The 14,072-nt window shown below is 33.3% G+C and overlaps 1 protein-coding gene across 1 annotated transcript in view; it reads left to right on the forward strand.

Moving 5' to 3' along the window:
* LOC140170480 (transcriptional regulator Erg-like) overlaps window positions 1–14,072 on the forward strand; it is a 102,588-nt gene that overhangs the window by 10,138 nt on the left and 78,378 nt on the right. Inside the window, exon 3 of the mRNA XM_072193841.1 lies at window positions 10,449–10,649. Within this exon, the coding sequence (XP_072049942.1) occupies window positions 10,449–10,649 (201 nt within the window). The remainder of the gene's footprint in view (window positions 1–10,448; window positions 10,650–14,072) is intronic.

Here is a 14,072-nt window from a genome sequence, read left to right on the forward strand (position 1 = left end):
TCGCCCATGGGGTCCAAATGTAAACATAATGTTGTATATTAAGTTTAGCAAGACAACTGAATGACTTTCAAAGCTTTTGTTAATGAAATAAATACACAATTATTATTACACTATTTCAACAGAATGTAAAACAAAATCATGTAAAATTATTAGTGATTAAAATTCCAAAAGGTAACATCATAATTAATAGTTAACTTCCATGTATGAAAATTGAATAAGAAATAGCTGTTGCTTAGTAAAAACATTTCTGGAAAAATTGTGCATTATTCTTTCGAAACAAAAGCATTTTAAAAAGTCCACATGCTAATAATGATAAAAAATATATATTACTATCAGTATACAGTAATACTCCTCCTAAATAACCTTTACCCTAATTCTATCGTAACCCCTATACAACCATATGTAAGGCATAGCTTTATGATGATTTGTTAGAGTAGTTTGGTAACTACAAAACAAAGATATAACATGAATTGGTCCTCCTCCTTTTCACTCATTAATGTTTATATATTATTATCTTAGGTGAATACTATAGTTTTGTCGTTATCATTATCAAAGTATCAGTCATTGTGCTAATGATATTGGTGCATTTACACATGAACCTGAATATGTATACTTGAGTTCATCTTACGAAAGACAGGAGTCAGAGAAACAGGTGGAATTGCGAACCAAATCACTTGAAGCAATGATGAATCTGCCAATTAGCATTCATATGTTCACGTAGACTTGATGATTCAAGTATATACCTCATTAGTGCAACCGAGCGTTTTTTTTGAAAATAATGAAATTTAATCAATCTAGACCGATCTTTACATTTGAAGTGCATCTATGCAATTTAATGTCAAAGCCTAAAAATGAACAAAACCATTCAAATTCAATTCTATATTATTTTGTTCTTGAAACACACTTATTTATAAATTATTTGGAATGGTATAACGCCGTGCCCCCATATACTCTTGATTTAGCCCATAGAGTTAATCGGGTCCTCGTCAGAAGTCAAGTTTTAAAATAATAATGTGCTCCATTAAAGAAAGATATAAGAAGGTACACGTAGTTTCCTAAAATGATTGGACACATTTTTGATACAAACCAGAGACACCGTCAAATTATATGATAGTACAATTATAAGAGAATTTTCCGTTTCACATTCGATTCAGATAACGACCACTGATCAGGGCAATGCAAGTTTGTTTTTTCTTATTATTTTTGTGTATAAGATCAGAAATATACTAAAAATAAATTCAACTAAAATGTGCGATAAAAGTGTTTTTCTATTCACTGTTGAAAAATAGTTTCATAATTAATGAAATAGAAGACCACATTATACGAATTGTATGTACGTATGTGACATCAGCAATAGTGTGTGTGTTAAAGCCAAAGCGTCGTTTTGAAAAACTACGGTAGTTGTATCTTAACTTAGATCATCATAAAATATGGAGGGATATACTAGGCTAGCACCTGCCTTGCTGTGGAATAACCTCTGCTCTGCTACCATTAATTCAAACATGTAACACACTTAGGTTGTATTTTGAAATATTTCCTAAATATCCATTCAAAGTGTAGGTACAAGAATACTTGGTATTGAAGTATCGCGGCCGCGGTCGTATTATGCAAGAAATGGTCCAAAATCGCGAAAGAATCGAACTCGTGGCATTATGGCAAGTTTTTGATTTATATTCTAGCAAAATTGCAAAGTGCCCATGTTTCTATTTTTGAGGACAGGCTTTGTGTGGAGTTGTGTTAAACGTCTGGCCGATACAATTTCATCCTTTTCTGGCCGAAGGACCTGGTCCTACTTTCGGTCTTACAACACTTACCATGCTTACGATATGGTTCACCATCTACTCATCCTGACGCATATACAAAGTTTTGTAATAATTATATTCATATACGGTGTGTGATTAAACATTTCATTTTGCGCTATAAAGTTAACATTAAGAAAGTACCTTAAACATCACACCTAAAGATAACAGGTTATTAATATGCATAATTAAAAAGTACATGGCAAGTTAAGTACCAATAATCACTTTTTTCATTCATTCCACGCTACACACAATCATGATACTTAAATTAACTTATAATTGTAAAACAAAAGAATGTTTCTTTACCTTCAAATCTCATTAACAAAGACCTAAATATAAACTGTGTATATTTTTCTGATTCAAATTCAATGAAATACCGAGTGAAAGACCTTTAATCTCATCACCTTTTCAAAGTGATCCATTTTAAGGTGTCAGCACGGTGTGTAAGGATGATTGATGTCGCGATTTGATGCAGGATTCATGGAGTAAAATGGCGCTCACAATATGATGTAGAGGGTTTTATGCTACATCAAAAAGCAATATGCGATACAATTTTCAATTACGTTGAAAGACTTGTCACATTGTTCATTGTTATGAGAAATTGGAGTTTTGTTTTAAGTGCAATACTTTATCATAGTTAAGAATACGAAATATTGCTTCGCATTTTTTTATTATTCATAAAATCATTGTATGCATAATCATGTAAATGATGTAAGTTTCATACACAACTTCAACAGGGTGCCCCTGCGCTCTGGTGTTTATTCTGCTCTTACTCTTCATGTGTGTGTTTTGTTTTGATCAAATCAGAAATAGTTAATATAAATAATAAGTAAACCAAAGATACATGTAAATACAATTAATTATTATTTGGAATATTTATTTTTCTTGTATATTTTGTTGTTTATGATGTAAAATAAATATATTTGAATACGATATATCAATATTTCAGTGCAGATATAGAATAATATTTATTCATTAAATCATATGGTTTTATATGTTTTAATTATTTTCTTGGTCAGTATATGTATGCCAGTTGTTTGCATATTTGATAATTCATATATATGTTTAAAAGGAATTAGAAAAACACCTTTGGCATGTAGGCTATATGATATAGGCCAATTGATAGCCGCTTTCATTTTCGAAATCATTGTAACTCATCAATCAATAATTATGATAAATAAAAAGATAAAATGCAAAACATGAAAAGGATGAGACCCAGTTTCAAAATAATGCAGGAGACACTACGAACTTCAATTGCGATATGTTTTTAGTTTAAAATGCAAAGAACATAACAAAAATGACAACCGATATAAAAGTGACAAAGTTAAAAACTTTCGAGACACTTGAAAATGTAGTTGTTGGTAAGAAACAAGCTCTAACATATCAAATATGCATGAAACATTTTGAAGAATAGGAAACAAATAAATGAATAAAAGACAAATGTCTCAGACACGATTGTACAGAATACAGTTGTTTGTATGAGACAGTTTTAAGAAACACATCTCCATGATATATACATAAAACATGAGACCGCCTTTTCATTCTTTGGCATCCAGATAGCTGCTAAACCTTTGCCAATATGTGTCAGTGATTGTTTTATTCTTCAGCAGCTCTATACATAACCTTGCTTCATCACCATCCTGCAAAATGACTCTAAACTGTCAAAGTACAGGGGACTTTGCCCTTAAGGTACAGATAAACAAAAATAGGCGCAATGCGTCGTCAAAGCAGGTGTCCTTAGTACTGTGTACGCGGCTATTCAATTCACTTTGCAGACATGACAGCCTCTTAGATCCCCCGATAACAAAAATAACTCAAAAGCTACTGAACCAAAACTAGTCATGTTTGTACTTATCTAAATGTTTAAATGCATTTCTTATGGAAATTTAAAACAAAGTGACGACATTACAATTTTTGAAAACTTTCATTTTGTTTATAAAGGTACAAAACCTTATTGTTAACTTTTTTGTTGCCTGCTCGCGGTTTGAGGGTTACGACTTGCAAGGCATCTTTTGAGCTCACACTGCATAAAAGCTATAAGAAAAATTACCGTATTATCTATAGTAGATATAGGGCATTCAATTATAAAGTACGTGATTCCTTTTCAAGCTTTGGGCGATTGTACCCACCGTCCGGAATCGAAGGAAAAATGACTTTGATAAGTTTCTTTATGATGGTCTAGTTACCTCATCACACTCAAGTCACTTGCTGTCATTTTTCATCCTTTTGGCATGTCAGTAAAGCATTGTATGCCCTTTACAGAATGTACCCTACAACGTTAATGCAAGTTGAGGTTTTAGACGATGCAACAGAGACTAAAAACGTGAACAACAACCTATACAAAAACACCAGCAACTACCACCAAACTAATTATGATTGTAAACATATAAGGTATTCTTCATTTAGAAACAATGCTTTCATTCTTATTTTCCCTTATATCTATTTTCATTTAAATCACATAAAATCGATTTCTCATTTTTTTATGAGTGGTATACTTCGGGACTCGGAAGGGTTTATCGGTGCAGTCATGGCAAATGTACATGTATTAATTGTACGTGTACACCCCGGCGCAGGAAAATCAACACTATTATCAATTCCTCCGACTCTCTTTCTCTATCTCGCTCTGTCTGTACATAATTATGTAGCCTATATGTCTTTCTTTTCTTTCGCTCTCGTTACCCCTTTCTCCCTATCCCTCTCTTGCTCTCCCTCCCCTCTCTCCCTTTCTTCTCTGCTCCCTCCCACTCCCTGTTTGTTGTCCCCACAAATGCTACACAAATACAGCGTTTAGTTTTTACCTTCATACAGTGAATACATACTGTCGTGTATTACGATTAAAAGGAAATTAAATACACGCATAATGTAATATTTTCGTTGTAAATATTTGGTGCATTCATTGATAAGTTATTAGCATAAAATAGAATATCCAAAAATGTATTATTTTCCCCCTTTGGTTTTAGTTACATAGCACATTAAAACAAACAAACCCATGACTAGTGCTACAAAAACGTCCGGCAGAGCAGTTCAAGCAAACTAACATGTTCACAATTACTAATATAAGCCAGAAAGGCAACCCCTCCAGTCACTACACAAGTATTATTACTATATACGACCCTATACTATGTCTATAGATTTATTATGTTAGATTAATACTTCGCGCTAGGCTCATATGTATCGGATTTACCCTACTAAAGTCTCAAAATTATACATTTTCTTTCAGTTACGACCGAATATCTCGAGAAACGCCGAACCATTACTAGGCATGATTGTACTCATTTAAATGCATTTTTGATGCTAAATTCAAGTATATTAATCAAATTCCAAGTTTCTGATATTTTTTTATGAAAATTTATATATTTTTGGGACTATTCGTTTGCAGTTTGGTATGTGCGAGGGGAAGGGTTTAGTGTTCGCGTAATGCCACATAGCTGTATCTTTCGGACCCCTATGCGTACTTTGAAATCTTGCCTTAGGTATCTGCTGTCTAAAACTGTCATATCGATGTATATAAAATTCATAAATGGATCGAGTTGGTATTTTCTTTCTGTCATTTCTGGAGGTTTTCCATTCTTTGTTGTTATGGATGTATTAATGAGGAGTTACTGAATAAGATGCTGCGATCAATGCACATAACTCGGCGTGAAAAGCAATCACTGCGCAAAACACCTGCTAAGGGCACGGAGAGCTCAACTAGGCACGCGTCTACCATCAAATATACAGATAGCTGCCGCATTCAGCCACTCATTGGAAAAGTAAAAAATTTAGAAATTTAGTTACAATGTTACATTATAATTATATTATATCATAATCAAAGAGTTTACTTGGAAAAGTGTTTCATTGTTGTTGCTTTTGTTGTTGTTTACGTGATTCGACCAGAAAGCGAAACTAGGCATAGTTCTGCCACAATTAAATACTAAGTAAATAGGCTATGAAAGTGGTCCGCAGTATACGAAAATAGTGCCACATATCTGACAGTTTGCCATTTAAAAATCGGTCAAAATTAGTTTAATTATCGCTTGTTATTTTTTACACGATCTTATAGCTATATTTGCATCAATTCGATTCCCACAAAACTTATTAAAATATTATAGAGTTGCTGTCAACTTCAAGTTCAAAATTTAAATGTCATAATTTTCATATGAACTTTGATACTTAATTTATCAAAACTTTCATTTTTTTAATCGTCAAATTAAGATGGTAAACAATATTGGGATAATGGACTCACAAGTGATACGCGGAGAGGCTACATCAAGCTTTAAGATATCATGACACACTATAGCTGCCCTGGTCATACTCTGAATGAGCCAAATATGTTTGTGTGACTTAATTAAACCATGTATTTCACATAAGTCATGTTATTTTGATATAGATAGATGGCACAGAGTTTATTGCATTAGCATGTTGCCGCACAACCGTTTCATATATCGCATCATAAGAATTATTATGTTTCGATAGTTTGTAATATGTTTTTGTACAGTATTAATATATATTTTCAAAACTGGAAAGATTATTTTCTTCCCAATCAAGGAAAGATTGCAATTTTCCCAATCAATGGAAAACTGGCATTCCTTACACAGAACGTGATGTTCAATTCCCATTCATGGCTCTTCGAGGCTCTCCCGCACATAGAGCTAGCGAATACACGTTCCTTATATCTAAATATGAATTGTCCTCTGATCACAATGATATTGTACACAATGATTGAAAGGAAGTTCACCTTTATACCCGAGCCTTAATATAATAATTTAGGTGTCAATACAAAAAATATTAGAAAATCTTTAGAAATGTCAATGATTATAAAATATGCACTTTTAATATTTTATCAAAATAAATCTCACGTATCTTTTATCAGACGCAATATACGGCAGCGTTAGTAGTCTCACATACACCCCGTCTATAAGCTTTCCGCATGCTGGAACCATAATTCGATTGACTTCAGGGGTTACCCCGGCAGGTCTATAGCCTATCTCTGCCGCTGTAATGAGTCTATTCAAAAGATGCCTTTTTGAATCGTATCCATATGTGTGCGGTTGTAAAATTCCTAAAATGACACAACATTTTATATACAATTTAACCCAAAAATAGGACGACCCATCTCAAGAATTACTAAACAAAGATTAGACATATTTGTACTAATTTGAAATATGAAATTTAATATCAAATGTGTTTTTTAAATGTAAAATATGAAGCTTTTGTGCAATTTTAGTAAATTTTCGGTCATGTGGTATATGAAGATGATATCGGCATGGATATGGTAAACTGTGCGTTGTTGCATTCTATGCGGGAGACCTAGGGCTTGTCCAATGATCACTGGCACGGAGATGTTACGAGAAATAAGGTCCGGTTTACATCCAGATTATCCTGTTTCTGGAAAATAGTGAGTTTCCGCTAACTCTGGACTAGATCTAACAGATTTACCTGTAAAGGTCTTTATACGTGTCATCATAGTTCATTACAGTGTAAATATACAGGTATAGCGGAATAGTATAAACATTGAAGTTGAGTATTTATCTTTTTCCGTTTTTGTGGCATTATTAGATAGCAAATTATTTCTACATTAAACCATCCATGATTAAATGTGCGTCGTAATCAAAATTGATGAACATGTATTAACGTTATAAATGTTTTTTATCGAAATTTTGAAATTATTATTTAGTGGTTCTAAGGAAGACAGCTTACTTCTGCGAATGTAGTTTGGAAAATAACACCGCATAAAGGTCTAAGTAAATCATTCATGTTATAGTATGGTTGCTGAGGAACTATCCCGGTTAACCTTAATTCCCTATTTTGCATACTAGGTTTCAAATACACGTAGCCCCCTATATTTAGAGAAATACAGATCTACACTGCCTATTGGCAATTGGAAATTGTTCATTTTTTTGCGGTTATCCTGGAATAGAATTGTAAATTAAGTGCGAGTTGTCTTGAAGCCTTAAGTGCAACAATTTGACAACCTATCGCCCACTTATAATGAGATATTTTCCTATTTTAAACAGGTTTTACTCTCTATTAACTAAGAACCAAAAAGGATTAAGTAAAATATCAAATGATCCTGATACCACACAAATTGGTCATAACTTTGACCATTTTTACAGCAAATGATTTTGAATTTCACAATTTCATGTATATAGGTATGCATTTCCCATGATGCAATACAAATTAAGCAAGTGACACAAAAAGAAACGGTATACATTATAACATTCATAAACGCCACAAAGTAGTGGGTATGTTCCTTTGTGTTTGCTTGTTTCTTCGTGGGTTTCATTTTTCTTAGAAATTCATTGGAACAAACGTACACTAAGAGACCAAGAGTTACAGACCACCGTCATATTATATCGTCACATTCATCGCAATAACATAATGTGTCACTCCCACTTGGAAAAAAAAATTATATCTTGATAATTTTTAACACTTTTGAAATCATAGATTTGTCCAACCTAGCTATCGCGTGTTCAGAAATGGCAGAAGCATATACTAAAACAGACAAACATTGCAAGGGGACATGCGGAAAACAGGGTGGTTTATGATAAGCATCTATACACAGGGAACCATAGCCACAACGGAAACGTGCAAATGCGATAGCACAAATTTGAACTTCCTCTTGAAAATCTCTGCTACTCAACCTATTAAGTTTTAATTTTAATCAACGTGCATCTATGGAGGAAGTTGTTCAATGTAGTAGTATAGGTGTGTGGAAGAGTCTGTTTCCTGTCTAGCCTGAGTACTTTCAACAAGTTGCAATGTTTCTGTTTTATGTTAAAATATTGTGTATGTATTTATTTTAATTAATTGCCCCTTTAACCGCATTGCTGCACGTACATAGCGATACTTCTACTGATGGAATCAACACTTTTGAACCAATGCACAATATTGAACAACTTATGTAAGTCCCAAAATAGCACCAAATGCTCGCCATGATTACGCTATACATAACTATGGGAAATAGAAGCATTTCATGGATTTGAACTAGAAAAATGACCCCACAAAACTGGAAAGGTTTGATTCTGAAATCTCGCATTGTTTAATCCAATTTAGAGAATCATTCGAATCGACAATGTTGAGCATTGAAATGTTGTTTGCAAAGGAACCAATGTATGATTAAGAACATTTGTTTTAACTTGATGAAATACCCTTGTGGTTCGAGTATCAGATAAACAAGTTGCATGTATAACTAAACCGGACAATAACATAATCAAGTTTTCAAGAACAAACAGTTTATTATTAATGCAACTAAAAATCACATAAAAATGACAACTGTGTTTACTTCAGTGATAGGCAATTTCTATTCATTCTCAAATCGCAACCTGTTTGTTTGACCTCGCTCACCCTACCTTACATTATTTGTCCTAACAAATAAAATTAAACCGGATTGATTGGATTAAACCCCGTTAAACAAACCAATTTTGACAGTTTTTAGTCTTGTAATAGCAGAGATGGTATTAGCTTTAATTTCCTCGTCGTCTTTCACAGCAATCTCAAGGCGGATACAGGTTAACAGGACTAAATTAGTTTCAAATGTACAAATTATATTATTTACCTGTGCAAGAAGTGAACATTAGCTGAATTCTACGATCCAGGAAGTGCGCCCTTTACTGGCGAGCCTGTCCAGTATGCTAATTCACCGTTCGTGTTATTGACCTGGGCTGGAAGTCATTTCTAATAGGTTTATTCACGTCACTTTTTAGACTATTTAAGTGTTATTGAAAGAGTATCAAAAAGTGGATTTGCAGCGTAAATTGAGATCTTCTGATTTCATTTGGCAAAATGCTTAAAGATGATAACCAGTTACACTTCATTATCACGTAAGTGAGCGGCTGCGATCAGTTCCAACCTACATAGTCAGCAGTTTGAAGTTACTTTTCCTTGAACTGTTGAATAAAGCACCCTTTCAACAACAGCAGTTCAAGAATCGGGAGTCCTATTTTGAAATGTTATGCTAATTCAAATCTCAGGTACGAATGAATTTCAAGTTTTTTCACATCCGACAAAAAAACCACAATATATTAGTGGTTAACCTTGAAAAAAATTTGCGCCCCTAGTTACTAGTGTGGGTAAATTCTTCACCAAAGACCACTAGGCATATCCATTATCATGTTTAGTTAGAACCAACGAAATTATTGGTAACCAACAGTTATTCCAAACACTTACAATGTACTTATATAAATATCACATTTTATCCAGTTAAATACCAGAAACAATAGCTTCGTATCATGTGCGATTCGAGTGCATGCAATTATGCATCTGGAAGTAATGGTCTCCATGACAATCAGTATCATTCACCAAATAGTGTTATTCCAACAATAATGGTATCATCCTCCAAATAGAATGAAAGCAAGTACTATGTATGGGTTCTATCCATTAACACGAAGTTTAAAAAAAGTAGTGGACCAAATTTTGATCCTTGTGGAACACCAGTAATGATATATATCAGATGAACAATCTACGAGACGTATTGTTTTCTGTTGATGTTATTTTCAATTATAAGCCAGTCCAACACAATGCCTAAAAACACGAATACATTGATACCAATCATAAGCTGTATTTGGTGTGCTATTTTTCTTGTCACAACGTCAAGTCAATATGTCGTTCACAGTTAGAGGTAACAGGAAAACTAATTACTTATTAATTTGTTTATTTTGATATCCACAGATCCTAACATGTGGACAGTGGACCACGTACAACAATGGGTACAATGGGCCGTCAGGGAGTATACCCTCGCCGATGTACAAGTGTCCAGGTTTACAATGGACGGAAAACAGTTGTGTAAAATGACAAGAGAAGATTTCACAAGGCTAACAAATTCATATAATGCTGATGTCCTGCTTTCACATTTAAACTTCCTCAAACAAGGTAAGACATGACGTCATAGACTATTCCATTTGAAATCCACATCCATTTGGAAAGTTCCAGTTGCATCATTCTATTAATCCAGCTGGACTTTTTGGCCTGTTTAATTCCAGCTGAAAACGGGAAAATTGTGAAATCTAAATGGATTGTCCAAAAATCTTCACCAACGTAACATTTCCACTGTTTTATCTGGGATGACTGAAAATGTTGAATTTTGGTTGGAATTCCAAAATCTTCCCAAAGGGGGTGTGACTTACAAATGGAATTGCCCAACTTGAATTTACCTGTAAATGTATCTATTTAAGACTATTTCATCTTATGCACATAATTATGTGCTTTGCCATTTTGCAACTTTCAACTAATAATTCTAACAATATTATATTTAATATTGACAAGCAAACAAGGAGAGGTAGCATGTTCTTCGGTTGAGGAATAATAAAAAATACCCAGGGCCGAATACATACATGTACATAAATCAATGTATTCAAATTGATGTTCATTAGGCCTATCATAGCAATAGACACCTCAACATACATTCTGACAATATCATCTGAATCAAGCATATTTGTCTCGATACATTACTGCCAAGTATATGACAAGAAGGCACTATTAGACGTTCTTGTGATGATAAAAGAAACAGCCGAGATACATAATCAGCCTTACGTGGGTATTCAATCATCCTGCGTAGCCCTTCCATTGGGTAGTATAGTATCCAGTGGCTATTGCAAAGGCATGTATGCCTTGGATACCATACTGCCCTCAACTACGGATTCCCATAAGTTAATGAGACCTGTCGAAGGGATTCGCTGTATCTCTATAATTCTCAGTTCTATGATTTAGCGTGTAATTTGTAACGGTCGATTTAAAGTTAAAATGACAATTACATTGTACATTTAGAACAAAATTATCCTAACAAAAAAGTTGTGTGAATTAGCATTGAGCGTATGGTAACTTAGATTTAGAAAGTCGACCCTTTTAAGAATTGGAAATAAGAAATACTTTATCATGTTTGTATTAAATCTATAGCAGCTTATAGCATAAAGATTCATTCTAATAATGGCATGCTACCTCTGCTGAAACTAACAATCAAGATAACTGCAATGTTATGTCCTGGAATGTTACTTGTCTGTTTCCTCTTTTTATTTTTATCATTTAACATTAACATTTTAACATCATGAGGAGTTATGAGAAATTTGATCAATCATAATTGTATTGAATTTGACTAACCAATATAATAACATTGATCGTCATATCACTAATCCTACAAATGCATCTCATTAGGAATTGACTTCAAACTAATTACATACATTATACAATAAATCCTTCTAATCCATTTGATTCTCTAACATTAATGTACTTTAATCTGAATGTATACAAATGTATGTATGGGTTAAATCTTTCTTTAGCAAACACCTCTCAAACAATCACGTGCATGCGACGATATCATGGATTATTTCTCTGTTTTTAAAACAGCAAGTTGTGAACAAAATTAATTTGAGAATTATACAGGTAATTTCGAATAGCCAGTAAAATTATTAATAGTACAACACATGAGTTTGCATGCTAATACCCGGTGTTCAGTTAATTGTGTTATCAACAACCAATGACACGAAAACTAGTTTATTGGATATTGAGATATGTCTTTAAATAGCTCCCTGCAGGTGTATGTATCTTTAAATTTACAAGTCATCTGTTGTCAAAACATGTTCCTATACCCTGAGACTAGTTTACCCATTGATAAATGAGATGAGGGTTTACTGGCAGACATAGCATATCGCGCCATCGTTTTAATGAACATCTTTCAGTGCTGTTGGTTGTTTTACAAACTCCTGTTTGATACGGCAAATCAAAAGCTATAAAGCATGGTGAAAATGTTCGCACGAAGTTGTGTTCAAAGAAGTTAAAGATCTCACAGAATATTATAAAACACACGTCAAAACCATATATAAATGTATTTATAAATAGTTCTTGAATAGCATGACTTTAAAAATATTTAATCTGGCATTAATTTTCGTCTAGTCCCAAGATTAATTAACTTACGGAAATTAACTCAACTCGTCAATTAATTAGCAATGATATGTTGAACTCTTTTCAGTCAAAATTATCCAGGAATCGCATAATTTAGCCTAAGTCCCTTATGCACGTGTGGTGATTAGAATGATGCGGGAGATAAGGTGAGCGAGGAAGATTGATACTAATCCTGGAATTTGTATAACTTCCTTGATGCTTTAACAGGCAACCCACCTATTTCGAGTTATCACACTCAACATGTTACTCGTGGGATTTAAACAACTAAGTTGAAAACAAATTATTGCACAACATAAATGCTGCATCAGTTTTCAAAAATTAAGTGTAGGAGGGAAAAGCTGATTATTGATTAAAGATTACTGATTTGACAACAAGGTTATCTTTAGAATTCGATTTCAACAGTATATAATTTAAAAGTTATCTTAAATTATAACGTTTGTCTCATATCCCTTATTTCCAATAAAATCTTTTTTTTAATTCCCAACTTTCGAATTTTCGTTTTCGATCTGCCGAAGTATTTAGAAATTAGATATAAAGACTTGCAGCATGCTCATTTGAAGTATACCACTATTAGTACCCCTCTATTAATACCCTTATTTAAATTTCAATAAAATAATAAACTTTTGCTCAAACTAAAAAGTTATGACGTATTTCATGTTGATTTAATAGATTACATCAATGTGTATATCAAATGTTGGCTTCAGACAAAGTTGAACATGAATTGGTCAAATCCCATGTTCCGTGCCAATGTCAGCCTTGATGCTAATCATGTCAAATATATTAATATGTAATAAGGTTATCATACTTTAATAAAATTATCAAAAGGAAAATCATGAAACGTTTATAATCACATTATGCTATATATTTGATACTAAACATACCCATCAGAAATGGTTTTTGTGTGCCAATATCAACAAATTCACATCTTACTACTACTACTACTACTACTACTAATTGAAATTTAATACCGCGCCAAAAACCAAAACACTAAGGCAAAAACATAAACAATGGATGAAAACAAGAATAATATAATCTTACAACCCTCCCGCTATCTCCAACACCACAAAACTAACAATTGACATTGTTTGTACTCATTTCAATGTATTGCTCATGTAGAATACAATTATGGTGACAAAAAAGTTGTGAAATTCTAATACTTCATATTTCTGAATATTTTCATCAATATCACCCTGATGTCACGTGTTTCATACAGAGGGCTACAGAATACTCACAGGCAACGTCTTGTGGGACAACCATTTTCTTGAACTTGACTCAAAAACTGTAATTATGTAATTATGACATATACCACATGTATAGGTTAATTAAGGCTAAACAACCTAATGACGTCATTGAAAAAACAAGTCACGTGACTAGACACTAATTTCCCTTACCAAGATG

This window comes from Amphiura filiformis, chromosome 14 (genome assembly GCF_039555335.1).
Source record: "Amphiura filiformis chromosome 14, Afil_fr2py, whole genome shotgun sequence".
Lineage (NCBI taxonomy): Eukaryota > Metazoa > Echinodermata > Ophiuroidea > Amphilepidida > Amphiuridae > Amphiura > Amphiura filiformis.